The sequence below is a fragment of the Botryllus schlosseri genome, chromosome 16 (assembly GCF_051294905.1).
Source record: "Botryllus schlosseri isolate E-star chromosome 16, Bs_hap1, whole genome shotgun sequence".
NCBI lineage: Eukaryota > Metazoa > Chordata > Ascidiacea > Stolidobranchia > Styelidae > Botryllus > Botryllus schlosseri.
Window position 1 is genome coordinate 10,497,084 of NC_137251.1, and position 27,451 is coordinate 10,524,534.

The following is a 27,451-nucleotide window of genomic DNA, read 5'->3' on the forward strand; positions in this document are numbered from 1 at the left end:
CTACAGTGGTGCGCGATATCCCGCTTTGGTTTGCATATTCATTGCTACACGAAATAGAGTGATTGCCGCCTCCCGCTCTGTAGTAATCTTACTTGTAAAAGAAATGACATCTTTCTTTCTCTTATTTTTATCGTAGCATGCAAAAATGTAGCCTATTCTGACGTATATCACGAGGAAGCTGAAATCTGATTATCGGCTGTAACGCAACTACTTGATCCGAATGAATTGATGCAACCCCAGAGCGAAATTGGTGGCAACGTCACACGCAAATTTCCATTTAATTACCTGTACTTCATTATTCTATGCAAGAAACCCTTCTGTCACACACAACTTATTGCTGCAAACCACCACTGTTTCCAGTCTGGATACTACCTTAGTAAACTTGTATACGTATCAACCCCCCCTTTTCTCTTGACTGGGTACAAGCCTGGTATTAGTGACGATTGCAGAATGAACTATGTATCACAATGATTTTGGCGATAGGCTTGAAGTAAACATTCACGAGCCTTGGCCCTTTCACTTCGAGTCATTACGGTGTATTCACACTTCAGCCAGCTTGTCAATCTTGGCCCTGGAAAAGGTGGCTGGATCGTGGACGATGATGCACAGAAACAGGAACCTCAGTGGATCCAAGTGGATCTGGAAGAATTTTACGAAGTCCGTGGTGTCATAACGCAGGTACCACTGATTGCTGATCAATCGTTCGTAGGTACACTTTAAAACTCAGTTTCTGTCAGGGTCTAAATGGACTCAGCCAGCCCGTGAATCAAAACAGGTGGACAAAAACGATCTCGGTACAGTACAAGACTCACAAAGAGGAAGACGTCTGGGAATGGGTTCGTGACTCGTTGGGAAACAAAAAGGTGAGATGACTACGACAAATTGAGAGTAGGGCTGAGCACGATGATTCGAGCATGGTACTCAAATCTAAATCGAGTATTGATTATCTAGAATCGAGTAGAGTAGTGCGATGTGACTTTTTCAAGTGATGAAATATAACTCTCTTTGCCACATTTCATCAACTAGAATTATAGCTTCAATACTTTTTTGTCACCACAGAAGCCTTAAAACCATACCGGCATCCAAAAACACGTAGCACACTTGGATGGAAGCGGCATTTCTATGAAGCAGTGATTGATAATCAGCGAAAACACCAAATTCTCTTCAAGTATTATAACTGGGATTGGTTTATTTGTGATCACTAGGTCGATTTTTTTACCTAAAAAACGGAAGATTTTTACCCAAAAAATCAAATTTTGACATTTTCGACCTTGAAAAATGTAATTTTGACGAAATTTTGTCCTCATGCATGTAAAATATGTTCCCGCACATAATGTTGGAAATGCGCTACTTATCTTCATTTTTTGTTGGAACTGTCTGACCTTGCGAAGTAGTTTGACCTGAAAAAACTTTTTTGAATTAAAAACCGACAAATTTTTCATGAAAAAACTTTGTTTTACCGAAATCTGGACGGATGAAGAATTCCAGTATTTCGAATTTGTAAACAATTTTGTCAATTTTTTGACCCAACACTACAATTTTGACAAAATTGAGACTTATTTTGGCATATAAAAAAAAAACCAACCTATTGATCACATAAAAGTTACATATTTGAACTTACCTAGTCAGTCATGCAGTTATGATTTAATAACAAGTGTTATTCGAATCGACTCTAAACCTAATACTCGATTCGGAATCGAGTCTCTCAGGTACTCGGTTTTGTCCCGCCCCAATCAGTATGCGAATGATCGCGAACCTGAATTTTACTTTCATCTTGCAGATTTTCGATGCCAACCACGATCAAAACACGCAAGTCACCAACATATTTGAGCGTCCGGTCATGGCTACAGGAATTCGCATTTACACCGAGTCTTGTCGATTGGGGTGTGCGCTCAGATTTGAAGTCGTGGGATGCAAGCCACAGTGAGTCTAGTCACAGAAATTTATAATGATGTCACTGTCATTGATCGAATATTTTTTGGATGTTTTTTTCCAGATGCGCAGACTCGTTGGTGGTTCAGAATGACGGAACTTACCCCGTGGTGCCGGACACGTCGTACGCTGCGTCGTCATCTATGTCTGGTTCGGGGCCTGAGCTGAGCAAATTGGATTATACTGAATCAAGTAACTCAAAATTAGGATTAGTTACGCTAGACTTGCAGACTGTAAGTGTAATTTTGTGTTCTCTGTGGGTTTGATGGTTGGTACTATCAACATAGACCAGCGGTTCTTAACCTGATTTTTTAACTAACCCCACGGGTTTGGTGGAGGTCAAGACACACGCCCGACTCACACAGCAGAATCCACACACATTTGCAGTAAATATTCGTTATAACATCTTCTGTTTTATGAGAAAATCACGTTTTAATGGTTGTTGCTGACGTTGTTGATGCACAGTTCATTTTATGTACTATTATTTTATAGTTATGATATTAGATGTGGTAGTTTTTTTCATAACTCTAAAAATTTTGGGCTCACCACAGGCTTGTCGATTAGTGTAAGGGCTCGCCAGGTAGGTAAAAGGTTAAAACCACGGAGTAGGTTTTGGTTTATTGCATTACTTTTTCTAGTGGTTATTCTGTGGACAACTTTCATTGGAGAACTAGGGCAAACAGCTCAACAATATCACATCTGTGTTTATATAACAGCAGGCGCATCAGGATGTTGGAAGCCAGCTACCAACGATAAAAACCAATGGATTCAGCTGGATCTCGGCCAGCCGATGAAGGTGCGATACGCCCGTTATAATTTGACCTGGTTCATTTGACTTCCGAATTCTTTGTCTAGATCGCGGGGATCTTGACACAGGGAAATCCGAGTGCCCAACAATACGTTACTGAATATTACATGCAATTCAGCGATAATGGGGCAACGTTCACGACATATCTCAACACCGACGGGAATTCTCAGGTACGGTTTAGGTTGGCGTGTTTCTAATCATTCAAGGTAGTGTTGTCAGTGCTGTGATTAGGATATACACTCAAATGAACTCGCTTCCCATGACATGCCGCCCTATTTCTTGTCGCTTTCTTTTTCTATACCATCTTCTTTACTTTCATTCAGTGTGCATGCCTCCTCTTTACATCGCCTAGGCCAAGGTGGGTGTCAGATTCCATAGACTACTCCTTGTCGCTTCGACATCTTCCTGTCTTTTCATTGTATCGCATTTTTTGTGGTGTATTGAACTGATAAAATTGCTAATAAACCAATGATGAAATGATGATGATGAACTGTCGTTCGCATGTAAATCGGCAAACCTTAACTCAAATGTTTTGTCAGTCAATTGACCATCATCAGCAATGTCATTTGAATGAAATGTCACCGAAATGAAACTGAATGTGAACTATTTGTCGCTCTAAGGAACACCGTTGTAAGTTGTCACTTTAATGACCTGTCAATCGAATCAGTTTTCACTCAGTTCATAGGCTACCCGTTGCGTGCCAATAATGACTACCGTATTTTTATTCATGTGCTGTGCAATTCAAATAGTGAACACTATTGCCTAGGTCAAGTCTATAGTCGTGGTGACATTTACAGGAATCCAAATTGTCGGTGACAAAATTACGACAATAATCTGGAAATACCTGAAGAATAAGCGACTCGCTGTGACTGCTTCCATTGGTTCTTTTGCAGTTGTTCCCGGCCAATAGGAATCAAAGGTCAATCAGCGAAGGATTTTTACGAGAACCTATCACGACCCGATTTGTACGAATTTCGCCACAAGCTTGGTATAGCAGCATCGCCCTTCGGTTTGACGTTATCGGCTGCAACAACGAAGGTTGGTACTTCGTATTATCACTTATTCTTGGTTGTTAGCGAAATATAGGGCGGGGCTCAATGATTCGAGTACTGAAAGGTCATTAAGTAGTATATAAATCGATGAAAATTATAGTTTTGATACTTTTTTCTGCTGTACTAGCTTAAAAACCTCGTTCGTTCTCATAGTAGCATCCGAAACGTAATTTTTGTGAAGTAGTGATTGTATTACGAGTTGCATTGCGCTTTGTGCAAATGCTGTATCGAAAATTCCTAAATATCTTGTGATATAATTGGCAACATTTTCCACATGATCACATGAAAGTACACAATTGAACTTTCCAAATCATTCATACTGTTATGACATTTATAACGACAGTACTGGAAGCCTAACACTTGATTTGGATCATTCGAGTACTTGATGTTGCTCAGCGACAGCGGTAAATAACTATATTATTCAGGGCTGAAGTAAAACGTGTTGAAATATTTCTAGTTTTGAAGATCTTCTTGGAGCTACAGAATTGCAATGTACAATTGAATAATATATTGATATTGAATAAAACCTGGATATTTCTGGCTGACACTTGCCAGGGGATAATCATCAAGCCGCTAGTGGACCATTTCTATTTTTCTGCAGATCTGGTGACATGCAGTGATACGGCAGTTGCCAGACCGGACAGTTTCACAGTCGACTGCCCTGCCGGGTGTGATGTCACAACTGCCTCTGTTTACGGAACTGGAGTGTACGCAGAAGCCTCGTCAATTTGCGCAGCCGCTGTTCACGATGGGAGAATACTAGGTATTTATTTGCGATTTTTTTTAACCAACTGGTGTGGACTTCGCGTGCTGTTTTCTAGCGGACCACGGCGGCACCGTAGATGTGAAAAAGACCACTGGCAAACAAAGTTACACAGGGTCATATGGTCATGGCGTGTCGTCGCAAGATTATGACAGCTCGGAAAATTCGTTCATTTTTCAAGGTACGGTAGTTGTGTTTGCTCGATTACAGAAGTACTTGACCTAGGGGCGCAAGAAGACTGTTTATTTGAGATTATGACAATATGGAGTCAGTGCTACCATGCATATTTAACCAAATCCCGCTGACATTGTTATCAAGATCTATAATTAACAATTTGGTACTCTGATCGATAACTTCCTTGGTGTCCTTTGGAATTTGCATCCAGTTTTTCTGTTTGTGGCTCGCAAGCCAGGTGATATGTTTTTGATGCCTTGTTCACAGCTGCGCAGTGCGCAGTCACTTGCTAGGCAAAGTGCTGATCGGTAAATTTCCCAATATGTCAGAATCCCGGTCTGCATTCTAGAAAACAATAGTTATTCCGTGCTAGCTTTCTTCACGAATCCAGTCCAATAAAACTCTGAATAATCATCCGTACACGGAAATCTGCTTTTATTAAATCGTCACTGCTACTCTGGTGCGACTTCGACTATACTACTTGAACTGTGTCACCGACTACAAGTCCGGCGCAACTAAAAATGCCGAACCGGACCAAGACGCACTCTGGACTGCAGATCCCGCTACTAACTACACAGTTAAATTGAATCATGCTGAAAAAAGCGAATATGAAATGTTGGCAATGTGCAGTATACTCTCCTGTGTCTTACTGGGAAAGATGGTATGTTTCGCTCGCAATGTGTCTAATGTGGCACCTTGGTAGCGCATACAAGTTGCGAACTTGTATGAGTGTTTCACTAAGAGACAAGGTTGTATAGGGCATCTCAATAGAAAATATGTCACCATCAAGAGGACCATCACTGTATTGCCATACTGTATGCAAAACAGGACTTTTTTTGTCTGCTACACTTGGAGAAGAAATAATGAATATTGTTGTTCACTCATTCCATCAACGCGTCTTCACCAATTCTTGATACTGCTATGACACTCCGAAGGTGAAATTGGTCCTCTCTTATGACGCACGGTACTTAAAATTTATTTGCCGACCAACTTATTCCTTCAGTTTGTCCAAGACAAACCAGCTGGTGTAATTATCTTGATCACTATAAGGTTTTTGATTCTTAACAGCTCCAAAACATCTCAATATTTGTAACTTTTATTCGTTTTTATTCTTCATAGATATCCTTAATCCATTTATCACTGCTTCCATCAGGGGACCACCTTGGATGTCCGAATGGCTGGCACGGTTGGCTTGACTGGTGCTACTACACCCCACGACACTCCAACAATTTGAACTGGGCGGATTCCAGGGCATTCTGTCAAACCCAGGGAGGTGATCTTGCCAGTATTGGCAGTCAGGCGGAACAGGACTTTGTGTCAACCTTATTGTTCTATCAATGTGAGTTACGTTCGCATATCAACCGTAAAATGTATATAACTAATCAGCATCACTCGTTTACGTTACATAGTTAGGCTTTTAATGAATATGAATTGGTGGGAATTGGGTATTAGTATGGCAGATTAATTTTAGTTATTGTTGGCCTATGCCTGGAATTCCTGTTCTCATGGCCGAGTCATGCAGATGAAGCTGATAGTTCACTGCGCTGGATTTCGGTGACCGATTCCATCCCTGGATTATGCTGTTCGTCCTCTTTAATCCCTGAAATAGTTAGATAGGACTTGGCATGTTTTGTTGTCATTAAAATGATTTTGAATATTCCTGCTCAGCCCTGCATGGGCTCCTTTTTTCCCCAAGCGACAAACTGCAACTGAAAACTTCACCAACTGACTTGCTTAGATACTATCAGTGAAGCTTGGATCGGAATGAGTGATCTCGAGGAGCAAAATTACTACAAATGGTCTGATGGCACCGAAGTGACTTTCACTGCGTGGGACGTATATGAACCAAATGGGCAAGACGAAAGATGTGTAGAATTATATAAGGCAACGTAAGTTATGTCTGCCGTATGCAACTGTAATATTCAGTCAAAGTTGAAATATTTTATCGTACCCAACTAAACACATGGATATCAGGGTATGGTGTGACCTTAATGTAATACGGACTTTTATCAATGTACATGGTGCTTTAAACTCATAGCTTCTGCATATTAGTGCAGTGACAGACTGGTGTTCAGCAACATATAATAGGTTTTTTATAACAGTGGACAGTCTGCAACATAGAAGAAAATAATAAACACAAATATGTAGCAAAGACGGTAGCCATGGTAACGTATGAAAACAATAAATAGATATATCATATATAAATTATCGGGTACAGACTCTCAGTTCTTATTGTAATATGCAAAAAGGATATCCAGGTATTGGCTCTTGAATTCGTGGTGAGGCAGTTTTTTGAAATTGTCGGGTACGCTATTCCAAATAATTGGGTCCACATATTCAATAGACTGTTGGGTGAGTCCAAAGTTCATGCGGTGAACATACAGATTTCCAGATTCTGATGATCTAGTAGAATATCCATGCACAGTACAAGATTGCTCAAACAAGGTATTAAAGTATGGGATATATTGCCGTTTGTAAATTTATGCATCAGGTTTGCTACTTCGTAATTATACAAATCGGGTAGTTTAAGTATCCTAAGAGTTGAATAACCAGGAGTAGCAGATGACCTAGAATCTATGCCACATATATTTCTTACGGCTCGATTTTGAATGAAACAGATTCTGTTTAAATCTGTTTGAGTCGTCATATACTTGTTTTAGTGCCTTTCTCACCACTTCCCTTGACCCATTTGAACTTATTACCTCAAGCATGCCAGGCTATAAGCTAAATTGGGAACCCATTTCACGGTGCTACTGCACAATATTGTGCTTAACTAAAGCAATCTTCTACTCATCTATTATGTGTTATTTCACGTTTCAGCGGTCGATGGAATGACCAACCTTGCTCGACTCTCGTAAACCTTGTGTGTAAGATGGATAAATATCCGGTAAATCAAGAACAGGAGGTTATCGAAGGATGCGAGACGGGCTGGATCGCTTTCGAAGGGTCTTGCTATTTCATCGATTTGACGAGAGTGGTTTGGATCAACGCTGAAGATTATTGCAAGTAGGAGTTTGTCTGATAAATTGTGCGTCATCTTGTATTTTGGGTATTTTATCGCCTACATTCTCGTTTTCGCTTACTTAGACAAAACGTCACAATAGTATGAGATAATAATAGAGAACTGGTGAACTGTTATCAAGGTTCGCATGTTGGTTTGCAATGGCTTTCGTCTGAACGCAATGGAATCCGTCGTTCATGTCTTATCGAAGTGAATTTGTATGCAAACCTGACACAACAATTGTATTACCTCAACGTTTCAGCGACATTGCGCGATGTAGCTAGTTTTTGTGAGTCAAACCTTCATTTCATGGCTTGCCAGCTAGCTATTCCGTGGACATATGAGCTTGAACCCACTCACGAATGTGGGTTAAAGTTCGCTTCAGGGTTGGGTTTGGGCAGTGGTTCTCAACCGTGGTGCCGATTGCACTGCTGAGGGGTGCCATGAGAAAATGAGGTGAAGAGGTTTGGCGCCAAGATATTACAAGAATAAGGAAAATCTATTTATGTGTAGCATTTAGGAAGCTGATGACTACAACAGAGGTCCTCACTGGCAATGAGGCTGCAATATTGAAGGAGCAGTGCACTTTAAAAATGACATGGTCTCAAAAAAAATTTGAAGTGGGAATTTTTTTTGTCAATAGCCATTTTATCAGAAAATCGCTGTATTTTAAAATGTTTTCACAAGTGATCCGATTGTATTCCCTCAATCTTCATCATTGAGGTCACATGTCATTGCTTCTTAACTATTACGGTACCACAAGACCACCGTTGTTCATAAGACACAGTTCCTTCAAAAATATCAGCTGATATCTGTATCTGAAATCTCCTGCTTGATCACTTCTAAAACGTGCAAATGTGAGGTAATGTTTCATGACGTTTCACACCTTCAACTTGAATTTGAGGCCACAAGTATTTAGAGCAGGGGTGGGCAAACTACGGCCCGCGGGCCGCATGCGGCCCGCAACACCGTTCTGTGCGGCCCGCGAGAGTCTAAAGAAACTTATTGAAAATATTGATAAAATGCGTACTAAAAATCGATTAAACTTTCTACTTAGTATATCTCACTATGATAATTCTAAGACAGTGGTGCTCAAACCGAGAGGCGTGCCCCCTTGGAGGCGTGAAAGCATCTGAAGGGGGCGCTCTGCTCAGCCCAGCTGAAAAAATACACTTCGTAGTTATTCCTCTGTATTTAGTATGAATTTCATATTTGAAAATCTCTCATCCACAGTCGTAAATTTCCATGCCATCATACCATCAAACTATCCGTTAGGTTTGCTAGCATCCTGATTGCGTCTTGTGATATGACAATATGGGGGACGTGAAATATTTCCCAATTATAAGGGGGGAGGGGGCGAATCTAAAAAAGTATGGGGACCACTGTTCTGAGGTAAATACTTCCTGTATATTATTTTCTATGTTTAATTTCTGGCCCACGCAGTCTCAAAGGTTTCAACTGCTCAACATCAAAGAAATCCTATTGACATGATTCGGATCACGAGTGGGATTTCAGATTGGCCACTCCAGTTTTAATTATTTTAATGATGTGCATATAAAACACGATTGACGCGCCTCTTAGGTAGATCCGTTCTCTGTATTGTCTGTAGAATTGAGATATTTATATTTTATCTACACATAGTAAAAGTGTGTTTGAAGCTAACATGGTCATGATGCTGTCAGCATTGTGTGTCCTGGAATGAACCAAAAGTGGAATTAGTAAATCTATGAACAGATCGCTGCTCGCGGATTTAAATTTCAATCCTGGTCTAAGAATCGGGACAACCAACTTTCATCACTATAGTTTTGACAAATGGGTTACTGAGGCCGACCAGCCTATGAAATCTCGCCGTTATGTTTCTGACGCGTGTACGATATCACCAAAAAATGTTTGGTTTGTTTCAAATAAGCACATATATTGTCTCCAAATCCAAATTTTATATAGTGCGGCCCGCGAATGGATTTAGATGTTGAATGCGGCCCGCGAGCTCAAAAGTTTGCCCACCCCTGATTTAGAGCGAAGCGCCTCTATTATACTTGGTCTAAAGTAATGACATTCAGTCACCACTATCATAATCTGTGGTAGAATGCAGGCTGATGACCATTTTCAGTCATCATATTCCTGAATCTTGCATTCAGTGTGCCTGTAGTGTTAGGGTGCTGCCAACCATTTTCCCCTGACAGAGGATGCCGCGAGGTTAACAAGGAACCGCTCGGTGTACAAGGAACTATTCCGTTTTAGAAATGTTAATTTTGTGGTTATGATTACGCTTGGGAGAAGTTTTGTGTTTATAAAGTCACCTGCTGAAGTTTGAATATCGTTTTGCATTGGGTTGCTTGCTGAAATGCCAGTCGATCACACCATTGAATTTTCCGATTAATGATTTGGTATTGTATGGAGTATTTGCAAACATGAGCAAGGCAACCCCTTCGAAACAAATTTTATGGAAAACTTTCTTCTGTATGCCCTTGCCATATATATGCTTCTGATGTCTTTGGTCATTTTTACAGGGGAGTCGGTGGTCACCTGGCCGCAATCAACACGATCTACGAGCAGATGTTTTTACTGAGTCAAATTGCGGAAGCCACCCACTCTTCGGACGACGAGAAATTCTGGATCGGACTCGGGGCTTACATCAACCCCAACAGCGACGCACTGGACTACAAGTGGTCTACCGGCGAACCTGTTACGTTTACGGCATGGGATCAAAATCAGCCGAGTGAGACATTCTCTATAGCTGGCTGAAGAACGTGGCTGATAATGGTGGTATTAAAATCTCTTTTCACAGACATCCAACACACTTGCTCATTCCCTTTCCTTTACAACGGAATCGAATATTACAGTTGCATTGAAGAAGGAAGAATTTATGATCGATTTGGTAGGTTATGTGACAGCTTCGGTTTTACTAATGCTTTGTATGTTGCAGTAATTCCATATAGGGACTGTCGTCGTAGCGAGTCAATCAAGGTAGAAGGTGTCGAAGCATACAACTGTCACTATCCATCCCTAACCTATCCAGACCACTCTTTTAACTATACCCTTAACTAACCCTAATCACAATCTAACTTCTAGTCTTGTGGTTTTCAAACTATTTTGTCTCATAACCCCTTATCAAGCTCAATATTTTTTACCCTAGAATTAACGTTGTCTCCAAGGAGTGAAGTCAGCCACTTTTAGATCCTCAGCAGTCTATGCTAATGAAACCTATTCTGGATGCCTCGCTATTATTATACTCTCTATTTTGACACTGTGCTAATGGGAATGACTCATTATTTTGGACCAATCGATATTGTCAGAGTGTTTACAGGCTTTTACGGCTGTTGCAATTATATGCATTGCTGGCCAAAGTCTAAGTCGCCGAATTAGAGCTAATTTGAGTAGTCCGCTTCCGTACGCATAGAATAGACCGCATCTAGCTTTTCTCATTCAAAACTGCCTTGTGACAGGACCTTGGTGCTCCGCCGAACCCGTCTTCAACAACCATTTTGTCTTGTGCAACGGATGGTCCGACAGTCAAGTAGGTTGTTTCAGAATGGACAGTGTCACAGGACTGTGGTCGCAAGGGCAGCCAGTTGCCTGTGGATCTGATGCTTACAAGTATGTGTGTGAATTCTTTCGTACCCGGGTCATTTTAATTTGCAAATCAAGATTAAAATTCTTCAGGCTTCCGACTGTTTTTCGCTAGTTTGATTAATCTGCCCGGATTAGAATAATATAATCCCAATCAGACATGGGGTAATCGCGATTAGTAATCGTAATCGATTACGACGATTACAGCATTTTCAAGTAATCGTAATCGCAATCGATTACATTCGGAAAAATTCCGAAGTAATCGTAATCGACTACTTCCCATTTCTGATCGATTTCTTTGTGAAAGAACGATTACTTTTATTTGTACAAGGAATATGACATAAACTGAACATTCGTGAGCAAGGAAGATGTATTATACAAGGTTCAAACGTCTGATTTTTAAATGTCATTGCTCATTATTATGTTAGAAGTAGCCTATTAGCTTTGCTAGTCATTGTGTAAGAAGTATCCACTGTAAATAGATATTCTATGTACGTGACGTACATTCGTGTGATTGTAAGAACACCCGCTGGCTGTATATCAGGTTATCAACACGTTCCACACGCCAGTACCCCGCAGCAGGATAATTAATCACCACTCTACCTAGTAACTTGTGTATTGATGTTTGGTTATGCAAACGCAGTTTGACCGTTGCTGCTTGGCGAGCAGTAGGCCTATGTAGTACGAACGTACACCGGACAGAGATTTGAAATTTTGTACTCGTTAAATAAAACATTACGGTTTCCACAACGACGCAATATAAATCAACAGCTGCTGATATATATCATAACCGAACCGTTTTTGCCGTTTCTCGTAGCGGCAGCTTGCAGTACATTATCTATATTAAGTTGAAGGAAGAATTTTATGTTCTGCTCATATGACTCTACTTGAAACATGCGCCAATCGCTATTTCATAATTCTTTACTCAACATTGGGACCTGCCGCCATAGCCATGGGCTTATATATCATGTTAGCGTGAGTTGTAGCTAGAATCAGGACCAAAACAGCTATTCGTCCCCCAGTCCAAACGTTGGTCTTTGGCCCCATAGGGTGATAATTTCAAGTTGAAGACTGAATTTCGTCAATAATATTGGTAATCGCATTACATTATTATTAATTTTTAATCCTCGGTCTCTCTCTCTGCCACCGATGGTCAGATTTACCTGTAGAGCTGGGGGCACGTAATTCATAATTATAACGTATTTTATCTTGTTATAATAACTTAGTGTATGTTGGTAATTCGTGACTTCCGGTCTGTTATATAATCAAAAGATATTGTTGTATCCCTAACGTAGCAGACTAAAAGAAAAGCTTTCGTGAGACGCACACACAAATTATCATGTCTTTAATGCTCTGTGGGTGTCCGGGTGGCATTTGCATTGTTGGCTCGGATTGGAAGGACCGGACCATTAGTCACGCCCACCCAGCGCGGCTATTGACAATGGACACATACCCCAAGTTTCGGCCAAGGTCTTTCTTTAGTAGCACACTTCGTGAAGTCGAGTGTTGGTCGAAATTGCATATGTCTTTTGGTGTGTCGAGGCACGGTATTGACTGGAACCTATATGCCTATTGCTATAAATTAGGGTTGCATTTAAAACAAAAATAGGGTGGCGTGATAGCGCAGTGGTATAATCCGCGGCTGCAACACCAATGGGTGCGGGTTCGAGTCCGACCGAGGTTGACTTCCGAATTCCGACACCTAAGTGTTGGAGGTTTACCTAGGCTCCTCCTCGCTACCTCATCCGCGTCAGCGGTGTCTTACAAAAAGCCTAGAAGTGGGCCGTGCTCTAAGTCGGCAGTTACGGAAAATAAGAATAATATCGGCCTGGTGTAAATGACCATAGTAGTCGACAAACACCATGAATACCCCAAAACAAACAAACAAAACAAAACTAAATTTAAAGCGACCATGTTTACAACAAGGCCCTTGTTTAAAACATGTTTTTTTTTTTTAAGCCATGACGTCACGAATGTGGATTGACATTGACAATTGAAAATATAGGGTAAATATAGCTCCTTTGACAAAATATCTGTACTATAACTGTTGAACCGACTATTTTGAGGGGTTCCAACCATCCCATATCGATGTACGTCGGCTAAATCGGGTGGTAATTGTGGAAAACATTTACACAATTATGGCATAATTTTACAACTTTAAAAAAGTTTTTGTTTTTAAGCCTTTGTTTAAAACACTGTTTAAAACATGTTTTAAACAATATGTTTTAAACAACCATTTGTTTTAAATACAAGCCTACTGTAAATTATGTATGCTTTTTTTGTTGAGGGGGAGAGGTATGCATTTCAAAATCAAGCTTATCTAGAGAGGATTTCCAATTTAATTAAATCTCTCGAGAATACTCTATAATTTATGTTGGTTTACGAAATACTCTTGAGTCCCCTTCGAGCTCGCTCCCCACCCTATTGGGAAATTTGGGGTGCGGCAGTCATGGACCTGGCAAGAATGCAAATTGTTGGGTGCGATAAATCGTCCTGTATAAAAAGAGGCAATGGGTATATGATGACGTAACAAGCAAATGACGCATCTTTTTTAAAGGAAGTTTGTTATCTCATTAGGCCTTTTCAGCGCAATCCAAATATTGTCTTCCAACATAACTTCTAAAATGCAAAATAAATGTAATCGTGAGTAATCGTGATTACTTTTCCAATGTAATCGTAATCGACTACTTCCTGATTTTGCGGTAATCGTAATCGCGTCATTCTGAAGTAATCGTAATCGCAATCGATTACATTCATGAAGTAATCACCCCATGTCTGATCCCAATCCGTCTTTTCAATGGTGCTATGTAATAAAGGTTGTTGGAATTTTTTATGTCTCATTATTATCTGCATCTTCCAAAATCGGTAATGATATTTGTTCGGTGTGGAGGTTGATTATGTTGTTGCGATCATGACCATCGAAAACTTGAAGTGTAAGGCCTGCTCTCTTAATATTTAAGCTGCTTTGCAGTTATTCACAAGTAATGAATGAACGGACGCTTTTTCTATAATCATCTACCGAGCTTAATCTTTTCGAAAGGATTTGCGAAAAGCCCCGTGTCGGCTACACGAATGCCCCGCTACCTACAACAGCCTCGCCGAATGGCGACTGTCCGTATGGTTGGGACGGAGAGACGAAGTCAAGCTATTGCTATCAGGTACATACGCTATTTCTCAAAGGCAGTAAAGTAATTAACTGACTCGGACTCGACCCTTTGCTCGCTGACTTGGACTCGGACTTGAATCGGTAGTGAATTGAAAATGAATCGACTGGACTCGAGTCAAAACTATAAAATTATGGCTAACACCACGTCGTAATTTTCGTTATAGATTAACGAAGTGCCTGCTACCTCTCGGCTCAGTTGGGCCGACGCTGACATATACTGCAAATCGCAAGGCGCAGAATTAGCAAGCATGCACAGCTATCAGGAGGAAGAGATCATTGCTTCAAAAGTGAAGTGAGTACCCGAATGCCGCAACGGAATATCGTAGCATCTCATTCTTGCGACGATTTTTCAGGCACACAAGCGGAAACGACTACTTCTGGATTGGCTTGAAGGGTGTGGACGGTAGCACATATAGCTGGTCGGACGGGTCTCCTCTTACATATACAAACTGGGTGAGACATTTCGGTCGGCTTAAAGCTGAATACAACATCGAATTGCCTGACCTATACAACCTCGGACTTTTGTTTCATGTATAACTGGTCTCTGTTATTCGGCGAATCAATTTCATTCAACAATTGCTAATTTACCGTTATGAAGTTTGCGTTTGTTTATTTTAAATGCTCCTACCAGGTTTTCTATGCCAATTATTTTAATTTAATCTGGCAACAACCCCAGTCTTGCTGTTTTCCAGGCATAATTATTCTGTTTTTCTTTGCATTTATAATTTTGAAACTCATGAGTTTTAAATTGGGCTCTCCAAGTGTTATTGTTCTTTCTAATAGAAGCAGTGGATTGAAATGATATTTCAAATTTTTCAAAACTATTCCAATATTGCTGTAGCCTACTGCATGGTAAACGTGGAATCCCGTGCTTGAGATTAGATTTTTCCACATCAGGGGAGAGTGAAGTTTGTATGTCTCGATCTATTGCGATCGTGTCTCATGCCATTTTATGCTCTGCAGAAAACGAGTGAGCCTAACAACCACAACGGCTTGGAGAATTGCGCGGAAGCGAATTTCCCGGATGGCAGCGCTGGCTGGAACGATATGAACTGTGATTCCGTCCAGAATTGGATTTGTAAAATATTACGAGGCGAGTTCTATTTGAGTAATTCTGACTGTCGCAATTGTTTTCTCAGCCCGGCACGTTCGTTCATGAGTATATATCGATTGACATGATCCGTTGGGCTGACATTAATTAGACTTGCACTAAAAGTCATGCTTATTATGTGTTCAAACATCCATTAATTACTTGAAAAGGAATACCCACAATACAGAATGAGAGGGGACATGATCAAGCATTTGGAGACTGGATATCTCCAGATGAATATAGTCAATGTGCCCAACTGTGTATTTCGGATAATTAAAGGCAGTCGATCAAGATATTCTCTGCTCACGTCCTCTTGGACTTGAAAATATGGAGGCTCCGCACAGTATCAACCCGGCAAGGAAGCAAATATTTTCAGGAATATATAGGCTTTTTAAAAGCTTTGCCTTGAATGAGCTCACATTGTCAGGCGTTAGCTGCTGATTCGGACAGAGGCAGAGATGAATAGATTAAAAAATATTTTCTCCTCCAACAGGAACCACTCTGTTACCACCGGTGACGCCACCAGCTCCCCAACCAGGTAAGCACTTAAATTATGATTTTCAATAATTTTCATGACCTGATGTTTTGATAAAAGCTTACGAATGTGGAACTGACTCGCAATGGTTTGCTTACACGCCAGGAGGCCAACAGAAATACTGCTACTCTTTCTCTACGGAATTGGTTGGCTATTACACCGCCAGTCAGAAGTGTAAAGAATTAGGCGGCGATCTGCTGTCGATACATTCTCAAGACGAGCAGGCCTTTTTGATCGGATTGGTGAGTTAATTTGTTAGAATGAGCTGTGTATGTTCAGTTGATGGATTTTCTACTTACGTTCAGAAAAAATTGACAGTTCAGTGAAATTTCAGAAAAGTAAAATATATTACCTCAGAATATATATGTTGAAAATCAATCATTGCTTTTTGTTATTGGAGTTGCCTTCCTCACGGCTGTGGAGTTGATACACTTGGCCACCGGCTCACTCCAGACATTTTCAATATACCGGTACCTATTTAGACTCCGAATATTGCCTTCATAGAATTTCAATGTCAGTGTAAATCTATGTGACAATTATACGCTTGTTACGTTTGCGGTTATCATTCTTATGAAGCATATCGACCTATTTTATTTTATTTTGAAAATGTAAAATGGGCTGCCATAACTAAATTGAGCTTGTGAAAGACCTCCTACGTGAAAAACTTCATCAGCTCTGTAACTGCACCGATTTTTCGTAACATAGAACATTTTGTCCGGTCATGTCGGAGCATTTTATCAAATTTGACTCCAACCAGTGTGCGTTTTCCAGATTCTGACTTTAGCGAGAGTAAATTCAACGAAACTCCGATTCCACAGCCCGGGCTACCCTCATTATTTTATTTTTGATTGTGTGGTCGAGTCGCCCTTGTTGGATTGCAACTTTCAAATGCAAAGCACAATTCGTTTGCTATTAGACCTCGAAGATTGACCAAGCGTCATTCTGGATTGGTCTCGTACAAAATGGACTCAACGGCTATTATGAGTGGGTCGACGGAACTGTGCTGATATTCACCAATTGGTATCTTGGTGAACCCAACGATTATAACGGACAGGAGTCGTGCGTGCAAATGAATAATCTTTTGGGTAAGATCTAATTTGTATCGCATGAAAGGTGTAGTCCAATGGTGATTTATCCCAAGATAGATAGACAGACAGATACAAACCGTAGCCAATTACATACACATATGTATTAAACCCATGAATATACACATACACATATAGAGCAACCATTTTGACTAAATATTCCAAGAACACAATCTAATATTTCGTTTAGGATATGAGTAAAAATGGATCAGACGTAATTTCAGGAATTGTAGCACGTCTGCGGTAACGGAATCTAACCAGAAATTTGCCATAATACTAGATTGGACAGAATATACTTATGAAAAAATAAGAATACCACTGCATGGGTATAGGAGAATATTCATCGTTAGCATTACATATTTTATACAGTAAGTCTATACAGTGTACATACATACCAACGTTTATGATATGATATAATATATATATATATCATAAGCGCGTCCGTGGATTAAAAGATAGGTTGTAATCAACAAAGATACTTGTCTAGTAGATATATTTTGTCAGAATGTCAGAATCAAATTTTCTCAGTTCTACAGTTTTCTTGATTCTGCAAAAACGATGTTGGTACAGATGTTTCACGCTGCGTTTTTGCCATCCCACAGGTTTGTGGAATGATGATAACTGCGGACGAACTCACGGGTACATCTGCAAGAAACTGATAGGATCGCCCCCCGGCCCGGTAGATCCGACCCCGCCAGTTCCCGGGGGATGTCCTAACGTAAGACATTTTCCGATTGCTAGAATGTCCTCTGAAGTACTCGTAAGAGAAGCGCTCATAAGAAAATACATGGATTCTCAATTTGCCGTTGCATTTTTGAAGTTATGAGCTAGGTGGCATCAAGTCATCAAATGTGTTTATATGCTATCGTAACTAGTTGATGCGAGGTTGTAGTTGTGTCCATATTTGCTTACAATCTCCTGTGTTCTGGCTTGACATGAAGATCTTGGGATCGCATGGCAGGCACCAGTCTGTACCGTTATACTGATATCCTGCCCACCAATATTATTGTTCACGTCTTTTTGTTTTTGGTATTATTATTTTAAACACTGGTCCTCAGGTTTGTTTGTTATGATCGTTGACGAATCAATAAAATCTCTCTCAAATTGATCTGTCGGATGCTTTTCGATTTTATCGATGTATATTTATATGGAATCAACGTAGCTAAAATTGCGGCAATTTCCCAATCTTCTGCGCCAATTGATCAATTTCCCTGCCACGTTAACGTGACTTTTGACGTAATACCAGGGCTGGATGTTGTATGGAAGCAAGTGTTTCTTGGCAGTTGGCTGGACCGACACGTCCATGAGGAGAACGTGGCGCGATTCGGAGTCTTATTGTAACGAACAGGGTGGATTTTTAGCGTCGGTCCCCAATCAGTACTACAACGGTACGTCAATCTTTTTATACTCGGTAACTAGCTTCATAACTTGTAAGGTAACGTCGCGCAGTGCCGTTTTTGTGGTTTGACGTATTTCTGCGATCATGTCGAGGGGAGTTGTAGTTCCTGTAGCTTAGGAGTCGAGCATAATGCGGCCCGCAACAGGATTTTACAGGGACCGCACACAGTTTCCGCACTTGCATGATGATGCATTCCGCGGCCACAGTCTGCCGTATTCCCTCACTAGTTGCTCACTGCGTCAAACTGCAGTGAATAATAAGTTATTCTCGAGTTCCTACTATAAAGGTTCCTACTGCATTTGGCGTGCAGACAGAGTTAAGGGGCTTATTGACAACTTGAATTCGATTTATTGAATGCTGTTTCTGAAGTTGTAGTTAGCATTTAACGCATAGGTAAAGGTATAGGTAAAGTAAAAAAGGAGTAGGTAATGTATAGGTAAAGAAAGACACGATAAATGTATCCATTCAGAAATCCGGGCCCGTAAAGTACTTCATATTCCCATATCAGGCCCCGCTGTCCTTCCAAGGAAAACCCACTGATATACGAACGGTTTACTAGGCTTTTATCAACTAAAAGTGGAATATACTATGCCAGAAAGAATGAAAATGTTGAAATACAAGTAAATCAGGAAACACATGCTACTGTAGAAACACCCTACACCAGAATAATCAACCAACTGAATGACATACGGTCTAAATCAGGGGTTCTCAGCCCTTTCTTGGCCGTGGCCCATTTTCCAGTTAGAAAATGTGCTGTGGCCCACCTCTTATTTAAGAGTCATAATCCCGTTAAATGCGTGTTAATCGACGGCGCCGATATGCCTATTTCTCCAACATATGCGCATTTTACTCCTAATTTACTGATGATAATTAAATCTAGACTTCTCGGAACATGAAATCCCGCAAAGCGCAACGAAAATTTTTAGGTTGAATAAATATCCTCCAACAAACAACCAACGAAATAATCTTGAGCCCCTTCGAGCTCCCCCAATTTGGGGTTTGGGTGCGGCAGTTACGGCCCTGGTAGATCATAGGCTACATCTCCTGTGTATATTATGACCGTCCACTGCTCCATTCACGTCGCGAAACACAATGATCAACTCGTGGCATCCACTGTGTGATTGGGGTTTTAGTTCAACTATCGTGGGGAATAATATAATCATTCTGGGCCAGCTTCAAACAATTCATTAATGAATGGAGTACTTCAGAGAAGTGGAGAAATAGTTTTTTAATATGCATGCTGTACAATGTACATTGTATGTCTTGTAACAAACCAACTGAAGTTGCAATGTCAGAATATTCAATCCAATGATACAATCAATTCATGTGACTCTTATTACATTATGTACAATGATTTACAGGCCGGACATTTTAAACCTACTCCAAAGATTAATGCGCTCCGCTATAAATCTTCAATCCATTACGATTCGTTGCGGTGGTGCAGTATACCTTCACCAGAAGTTGCTAATAATTTGCAATTATGGCTATTTTTATCTTACAATATTAGGACCTGCCGAAGTACTGTAAATCTATACATCAATTACACTTCATTCCCAGTTTAATGCACACCCCTTTTAACGGCATACGACATATGACCCTGCCGGAGTACTTGGTTACTTCAGCATTACCTTCCACTTATTATATACTCGAAATTATTTTAGTTGCTGTTAGCCGTAGGTTGTCATAACCATCGGAAAAAGTCGCCGTTTGTCGCTCCTGTTTTCTACATGTACATAATGACTCCATGTGCCACTGCGTCTCATTAGAATCGGATGAAGAGGTTTATGAATATATTTTTATATACATTTTAATAATATATTCATAATAAAATATATTAAAACCCAAAGCTTTTCGAGCTGACACTTTTCAAGGGCAATCGTCAGCATATGGAGGATTTCAAAAACATGCATCTAGCTACATTGCAAACAACCAATTATGACGTCATAGAAACAAACAACATGAAATACAGGCAAACCGCGAGCGCAGCTAGTGGCCAATTTTTAGATTCACTAAAAATTCCTTCTGCTGACACAAGCGCGGTCGGTGGATTTTAATATAAGTCGATTCCAGTGCAGACAGATGGAAATTAGTGCGGCCTCTGCCTAATATAGAAAATCTTTCATTGCGATAGTTTTTAGCGCAAGTTGCATTCTCAGCCAAACGCTTGCCGATGGCAGAGTTCATAGCCATGGCCTGATTACGTTCTAGTAATCGCAGATCAGTTAAAGCTGCGTCTTCGCGAGAGTCCAATGTGCGTGATCTAATAACGCTAGGAACATGTTGTTTGATGCGTTCCTGCAAGCGCTGAGTTGTTCTTCCCACGTACCGACAATCACAGTGGTACTTGAAATCATAGACTATATTGCTTTGTTGAGAAGCAGGAAGAACATCTTTGCGCGTTGCAGGAAGCATTTGTTTGGTGGTAAACACAACATTAGTTTTTACATTATCGTAACAGCGATTTACAGCAGAAATCAATTGCTTTTCAAACCGGGAAGAGATGGGGCCCAGCCATGGTAAATGTATATATACATTTTCCTCAGACCGTGTGTTCGTGTTTTGTGATTTGTTCGGATTGAAATTCCTGAGTTTTCTGTCAACAGAACTCTTGATGATGTGTTCGGGGTACCCGTTACCGATTAGAATTTTGCGGATATATTCTAGCTCCGCGTTTAATTTTTCATCCGAACAAATCATCAAGGCTCTGTGCACCAACGTGCCAATCAAATTTAGTTTACGGCGATTCGGGCTAAAAGAATTCCAGCGTATATAATGCCCTGTAAACGTTGGCTTCCGGTAAATCGATGTGACAAAGCTAGTACCCCGTTTTTCCACTAGAACGTCTAAGAATGGTAGCGAGTTAGCACGCTCTTTTTCAAATGTGAATTTTAAAGACGAATGTAGAGAATTCAAGTTATCAAAGAAGTCATCGAACTCCGTCTCATCTTGACAGATAACGAAGGTGTCGTCGACATAGCGACGGTACATGAATGGATGCTTGGTTTCATCTGCCGCGAAAAGTCTGTTTTCATGGAATCCCACAAATATATTGGCTAAAATCGGGCCAAGAGGGCTACCCATAGCTACGCTGTCGGTTTGCATGTAGATGGTATCGTTAAAACTAAACTCAACAGAGCAAGTAGCCGTATTAAGAAGTTCAACGAACACTTTACGCGAGAAGGAAGGTGGTGCTAAATCACCTCCACCATATAGCGCGTCCACACAGATATCAATGGTCTCCTTCAGCGGCACGTTCGTGAAGAGGCTAACGATATCATATGAACCGAGAAACATATTCGAGTTTGGAAGGTCGGTGGTTTTCATCTCGTGCGCGAATGTAAACGAATCAGCGACGCAATGCGAATCATACATGGAACGCACTGGTTCCAAAATACAGATAAGCCACTTCGCGAGCTTGTGCTGCGCCGATCCAACCATAGAAAGAATTGGTCGAACGGGCACTTGGTTTTATGAGTTTTTGGCAGTCCGTACATACGTGGCCTTTGTGCCCCGACCGGTCTGATGGAGGCGTAGACCTCAGGTGTTATTGAGCCGTTTTTCTTGAGGCTGAATAGTCGGCGCTGTATCCGTCTTTCGATCTTGGCGATGTTATCGAATTCCGCAGCGGGACCAAGTGTCTTGAATTTTGATTCGTCACCCAAGATTGCTTCCATTTTGAGTATGTAATCCCGTTTGTTTAGGATTACAACCCCAGAGCCCTTATCCGGTTTGCTAATGTGAATGTCTGGATTTTGTCGCAATGCTTTTATGGCACGCAAAGATGGCACGCAAAGATGTTCTTCCTGCTTCTCAACAAAGCAATATAGTCTATGATTTCAAGTGCCACTGTGATTGTCGGTACGTGGGAAGAACAACTCAGCGCTTGCAGGAACGCATCAAACAACATGTTCCTAGCGTTATTAGATCACGCACATTGGACTCTCGCGAAGACGCAGCTTTAACTGATCTGCGATTACTAGAACGTAATCAGGCCATGGCTAGCACGGCAAGCATTTGGCTGAGAATGCAACTTGCGCTAAAAACTATCGCGATGAAAGATTTTCTATATTAGGCAGAGGCCGCACTAATTTCCATCTGTCTGCACTGGAATCGACTTATATTAAAATCCACCGACCGCGCTTGTGTCAGCAGAAGGAATTTTTAGTGAATCTAAAAATTGGCCACTAGCTGCGCTCGCGGTTTGCCTGTATTTCATGTTGTTTGTTTCTATGACGTCATAATTGGTTGTTTCCAATGTAGCTAGATGCATGTTTTTGAAATCCTCCATATGCTGACGATTGCCCTTGAAAAGTGTCAGCTCGAAAAGCTTCGGGTTTTAATATATTTTATTATGAATATATTATTAAAATGTATATTAAAGTTCTGTACCCCAAAGAGTCTCTTCGAATATATTTTTAGCGTTTAACATAACAAATATAACTAAACTTACATTATTTCTAAAATTTTCTAAATAGCTTTGTGGCCCACCTCAAATGCTCCTGTGGCCCACCCTTTGAGATCCCCTGGTCTAAATAATTACAAACGGAAATGAGACAAAGGCAGACACGTAACGGATACATAAAACACCGCACCCGCCGACTAAAGAAGTTACCCACACTTGCCGTTGGTCATACTGTACTAACCTCTGGAATTTGAGCCGAATGAATAATATATCACCGTTTGCGCTACGTCACAAGATAATTATTGCAGAATCGCAAACGCCAACTTTGAATGAATCGGTGTGTTCTATAAATATCAAAAACTTATTTATGTACACTTATATATATATGTAAGTTGCATCCCCTCTCCGTGCCTGACCTTTATATACAATCTGATGTCAATTGAATCTTGATTACAAACTTTGAACTTATCAGGGTGTTTTATAGATCTCAAAAACTCATATGTGAACATTTCTATACATATACACTTCTACATATACATAATTTCAAATATGTGTGCTTGAACTTTCTATATGGTTAGTGTGTTCTACAAGTCTTGAAAGTACATTTACGTACCTTGAAAAGGGCGCTAACTACAAATTTGGTAATTGGGTGGGGGCTGGGAGTAAACGCAGGTACTATAAACTATGAAAAAGAGATTCGGGAAATCCGTTAATCAAAAACACTCCCACCAAAGTCAGATTTCCGAAATTATGACTCGATTACGCTGCCTACGTACCTCGCATGCGAAATCCAGATTTCAAAATAAAGACGATATGGCAAAGTATTAGCAAAAATGAAATTCACGAGAAATCAGTATTTCCATATGGTTTAGGTCAAACCGTCTTTGTTGCCATTGTCACGTAACGTATATGGTACGTGTTTCAAATTGTTAGGTGAGACGTTTCCAAATCCCTAATTCATAAAACAAGTCATATCTATCACCCATAAAGGATGAACGGGCATGTCAAAAAGAGAAAGCCGAAAGCTGCAATTCAAAGAAGGTTTAGAGCGCTAAATATTTGTATGCTGGATTTGGGGTAAACCCGTCCTTTTAGGTTTTGCCGAGCATGTCGCCGAGATTAAGGATTTTAATTATGACAAATCACGAAACACTCGGTCAAGGGAGGGTGAATTTCAGAAAAAGCTGCAAACTTTGCTAAAAATCAAGGCTATTTGAGCTGCACACTGCTCGGAATGCAACGAACAAGACAAGCTTTTTACTTTCCCATATACAATTCCGTGCAGTTGCAGTAGATTGCGATTTACTCCCAGCCGTTAGTAGTAGTAACCTGTAGTACCGTTATTGCTCTCTGTATTGTCCGACTTTGATATTACAGAATTTTGTCATCAACAGCCATAACCTTCCATGCCATCGAACTATCCGTCAGGATTTCTAGCATTCTGGTTGCTCTTTTTAAAATGTTGTGATATCTTGATAGGGGGGGGGCGTGAAATTTTTCACTATCATAAAGGGAGGCGTGTCAAAAAAAGTTTGAGAGCCATTGTTTTAGTATTTTAATAGAAGAACGTGTATATGGGTTTAAAGAGAGTTAAAAATGTATCATGTTTAACATTGTTTCGAATCATGACGGAAAATATATATTTTTAATTAACCGCCACTTTCTCATTACCTAACATCAACACATATGCCCCGAGCAGCGTTTATTACCAATGTAATTTAGAAATAAAATTAAAATACGCTGGACAATACAGCTAAAAATTTTCACCTGGCCTGCTAACGTATTTCTACTTACCATTTGGCCCGCGAAGGCAAATAATTGCTGACCCCCAGTTCAAAACTTGATTCTTCCATGTCACTTTAAAAAGTTGTTTTTTTCAGCGTTCCTGTCGTCGCAGATGTATCAGCTTCACACCAGCGCGTGGATTGGTCTCAGCACAATCGGGAGCAACCGGGTCTTTTTGTGGTCAGACAACGAAGACGTTACTTATACTAACTGGGCTACGAATGAACCCAACGATCAAGGGGTACTGCGCCTTACCTCTATGAGAGATATGAATAGATCTACTGCAAGACTTTATAATGCTTTCCATAGTGCAAAATCGTTGAATCGTTGCCTTATGGTAGTTAATTTTGATTATTCCTGTCAACAGCGATTATAATTGTGTAATAATAATATCACTCGATACATGTAATTTAACACAGACCGAAGAGTGTGTCGAAATGTACACATCGGGAAGGTGGAACGACCAAAGTTGCGATGACGTACGTCCATTCTTTTGCAACGTCTGGCGAGATGCTCAATACTCGGAACGTAACTATCTCACACTTTTCTCTAATTTAAACGACACAACGAATGTCACACGCCTTACAGCCGATCCCGATACAACCGGGTGCCCGTCCGGCTATACACGGTGGGACACTGGATGTTACAAACTCTATTCGGATGCTGCGGAGCAGCTGTCTTGGTCAGACGCGAGAGATAAGTGCCGCGCGGATGGAACTCAATTTGGTGAGAGCGTGTTACAACCTGAGATGAGCTGTATTAGTTTATTGAATTCAGTTCTGTGGACTGGTGATCGTGCTTAGTTTTCTCAATCCATTTCTGTAATCGATAGATTACTATGCGTATATGGCCGGGTCCGAGGCACTTCTGAATCACTCTGTGATACATAACTTCGCAACCTAACCGCTTAACCTTTACCTTTAAAACTACGACTGCATTCTTTCTTCTTTCACTCGTACCGAGTCAAATAGTGTGAAATTGTGACAGCCTTGATCACTTCTGACCTCAAACAACTGATTGAGGGTACAAAACTACAAGAAAACTTCTGTTGTAGCTGATTTTAAGAACTTGAATGGTTCGTGTACTTCCGATCAAGATGACGAGAATAGTGGTGATTTCGAATGTAAACCGCTATGGTGAAATGTGACATATCTCTTGTTCTTATATCTCAACTTTTCCGGGATTGCATGGAGGGGTGTTGCAAAACTTGGGAAGCCTTACAATATGCTATAGCTGCACCTTCCTTGTCTGGTGCCATATGTACATCATGCACTCATGGTATGCACAGATTGTGTGTGTATATCATGAGTCGGTGTATATGCGGCGGGACAAAAATAGATAACGTCCTATTCCTAATCGCACATTGTAACTTTATTGGATTTTAATTGATATCGATAGACGTGGTACACATCAATTTTTCCAGTTTGTTTTCAATGGAAGTCGTTTTTTCTAGCGATATTCCACTTTCTGTGAGATATTATCTCATCGTAGTTCAGCTCTGTGTATCATTTCCTCATCATTAGTCACATAAATAAATAATTTTGATTTCCAGGATTGACTATCGAACTTGCCAGCGTCTGGAATGACTTTGAGAATTCGTATCTGAAGTCTCTGTTCTGGCCCGAAGTGGACTACGATATTTCTTGGATCGGATTGTACTACGATCATGTAAACATATATTATGCTGTGAAGTCATTTGAATTCCAACGCTACATTTAAGATATCATTTTATTGTGTGTGCTCGTTACAAGTGGCATCCCATTGGCGATGAGACTTGTGAATTGATCAGCAGATTTCATAGGAAAGCTGTCATTTGGAGATTCGCATTATTCTGGTGTTTGGATAATCTTTGTGCGTATCTGAAAAGTTTTAGCGCTAGTCTCTCACCAGCTTTCTAGTGTTTACCTGCTATTATTGTCTGACGTGATCGGGAGCAAAGTAGCCTACTTGTTTTGAGTTTTCAAGTAGACTTTATCTACTCAATTGGTTATGTTTTCTGGCAACTTCCATCTCTGCTTCGACAGTTTTTGGAGACGAACATATTACTTTCTCACATTTGCGAATTTGTAGAAATTAGCGTTTGGGCAGATTTGTACCGATTTTAGGAATGACACTGTCTTGAAAACCATGCACTTTTACCCCTACACCGTGGAGGCAGGAGTTGATTCTGAAAATAGCATCTGTTTGTGGCGCCATCAGTCATTCCGCATATTTAGTCATTCCGCATCTTGCTATTTGATAGCCATTGCTTGCGACTGACTAATGCAAGCACGCCCACGTACATGTTCAAGATACTTTCGAGACATTAAAATTTCTCGCAAATGCAAAATCCTGTACAGGATATAGATATTTAACTGTATATCTGCTTCGCAAGTACAAACCGGTTGAATTAGGAAAATATCGAATGCAAAATTATTTCCAACAGAGTATAACCAGCGGACAGACCCAGTTCATGTGGATCGACGGTTCCGCCATGTATTTCACAAACTGGGCAACAAACCAACCGCAGGACACCTCGACAAGTACCGGATGTGGCGAAATGACAGTAGACGGCACCTGGTCGTTGGAGGACAGCAATCATTGCAACACAAAACATTCTTTTGTATGCAAATACGAAGAATGTGAGATTGCGCCTTTTTCGCCTAGCTACTACTAGCTATCATCACTTACTATTATCGTTTCACGTCTT

The 27,451-nt window shown here is 40.5% G+C and overlaps 1 protein-coding gene across 5 annotated transcripts in view; it reads left to right on the top strand.

Moving 5' to 3' along the window:
• LOC145459097 (secretory phospholipase A2 receptor-like) overlaps positions 1 to 27,451 on the top strand; it is a 58,966-nt gene that overhangs the window by 21,382 nt on the left and 10,133 nt on the right. For 3 of the 5 annotated variants that reach the window (XM_080337697.1, XM_080337693.1, XM_080337698.1), the window contains 29 exons: positions 552 to 678; positions 738 to 863; positions 1,781 to 1,923; positions 1,997 to 2,124; positions 2,649 to 2,728; positions 2,788 to 2,910; positions 3,634 to 3,778; positions 4,394 to 4,555; positions 4,614 to 4,736; positions 5,883 to 6,068; positions 6,468 to 6,618; positions 7,550 to 7,735; positions 10,241 to 10,449; positions 10,519 to 10,608; positions 11,177 to 11,327; positions 14,341 to 14,458; positions 14,631 to 14,758; positions 14,820 to 14,919; positions 15,430 to 15,559; positions 16,050 to 16,094; positions 16,152 to 16,333; positions 17,008 to 17,176; positions 17,779 to 17,894; positions 18,423 to 18,564; positions 24,858 to 25,003; positions 25,182 to 25,290; positions 25,351 to 25,488; positions 26,315 to 26,430; positions 27,188 to 27,383. In XM_080337697.1, coding sequence (XP_080193823.1) covers positions 552 to 678; positions 738 to 863; positions 1,781 to 1,923; positions 1,997 to 2,124; positions 2,649 to 2,728; positions 2,788 to 2,910; positions 3,634 to 3,778; positions 4,394 to 4,555; positions 4,614 to 4,736; positions 5,883 to 6,068; positions 6,468 to 6,618; positions 7,550 to 7,735; positions 10,241 to 10,449; positions 10,519 to 10,608; positions 11,177 to 11,327; positions 14,341 to 14,458; positions 14,631 to 14,758; positions 14,820 to 14,919; positions 15,430 to 15,559; positions 16,050 to 16,094; positions 16,152 to 16,333; positions 17,008 to 17,176; positions 17,779 to 17,894; positions 18,423 to 18,564; positions 24,858 to 25,003; positions 25,182 to 25,290; positions 25,351 to 25,488; positions 26,315 to 26,430; positions 27,188 to 27,383 — 3,965 coding nt within the window. Of the gene's footprint in view, positions 1 to 551; positions 679 to 737; positions 864 to 1,780; positions 1,924 to 1,996; positions 2,125 to 2,648; positions 2,729 to 2,787; positions 2,911 to 3,633; positions 3,779 to 4,393; positions 4,556 to 4,613; positions 4,737 to 5,882; positions 6,069 to 6,467; positions 6,619 to 7,549; positions 7,736 to 10,240; positions 10,450 to 10,518; positions 10,609 to 11,176; positions 11,328 to 14,340; positions 14,459 to 14,630; positions 14,759 to 14,819; positions 14,920 to 15,429; positions 15,567 to 16,049; positions 16,095 to 16,151; positions 16,334 to 17,007; positions 17,177 to 17,778; positions 17,895 to 18,422; positions 18,565 to 24,857; positions 25,004 to 25,181; positions 25,291 to 25,350; positions 25,489 to 26,314; positions 26,431 to 27,187; positions 27,384 to 27,451 lie in introns of all 5 variants that reach the window. The other 2 variants (XM_080337694.1, XM_080337695.1) reach the window with 2 other exon arrangements.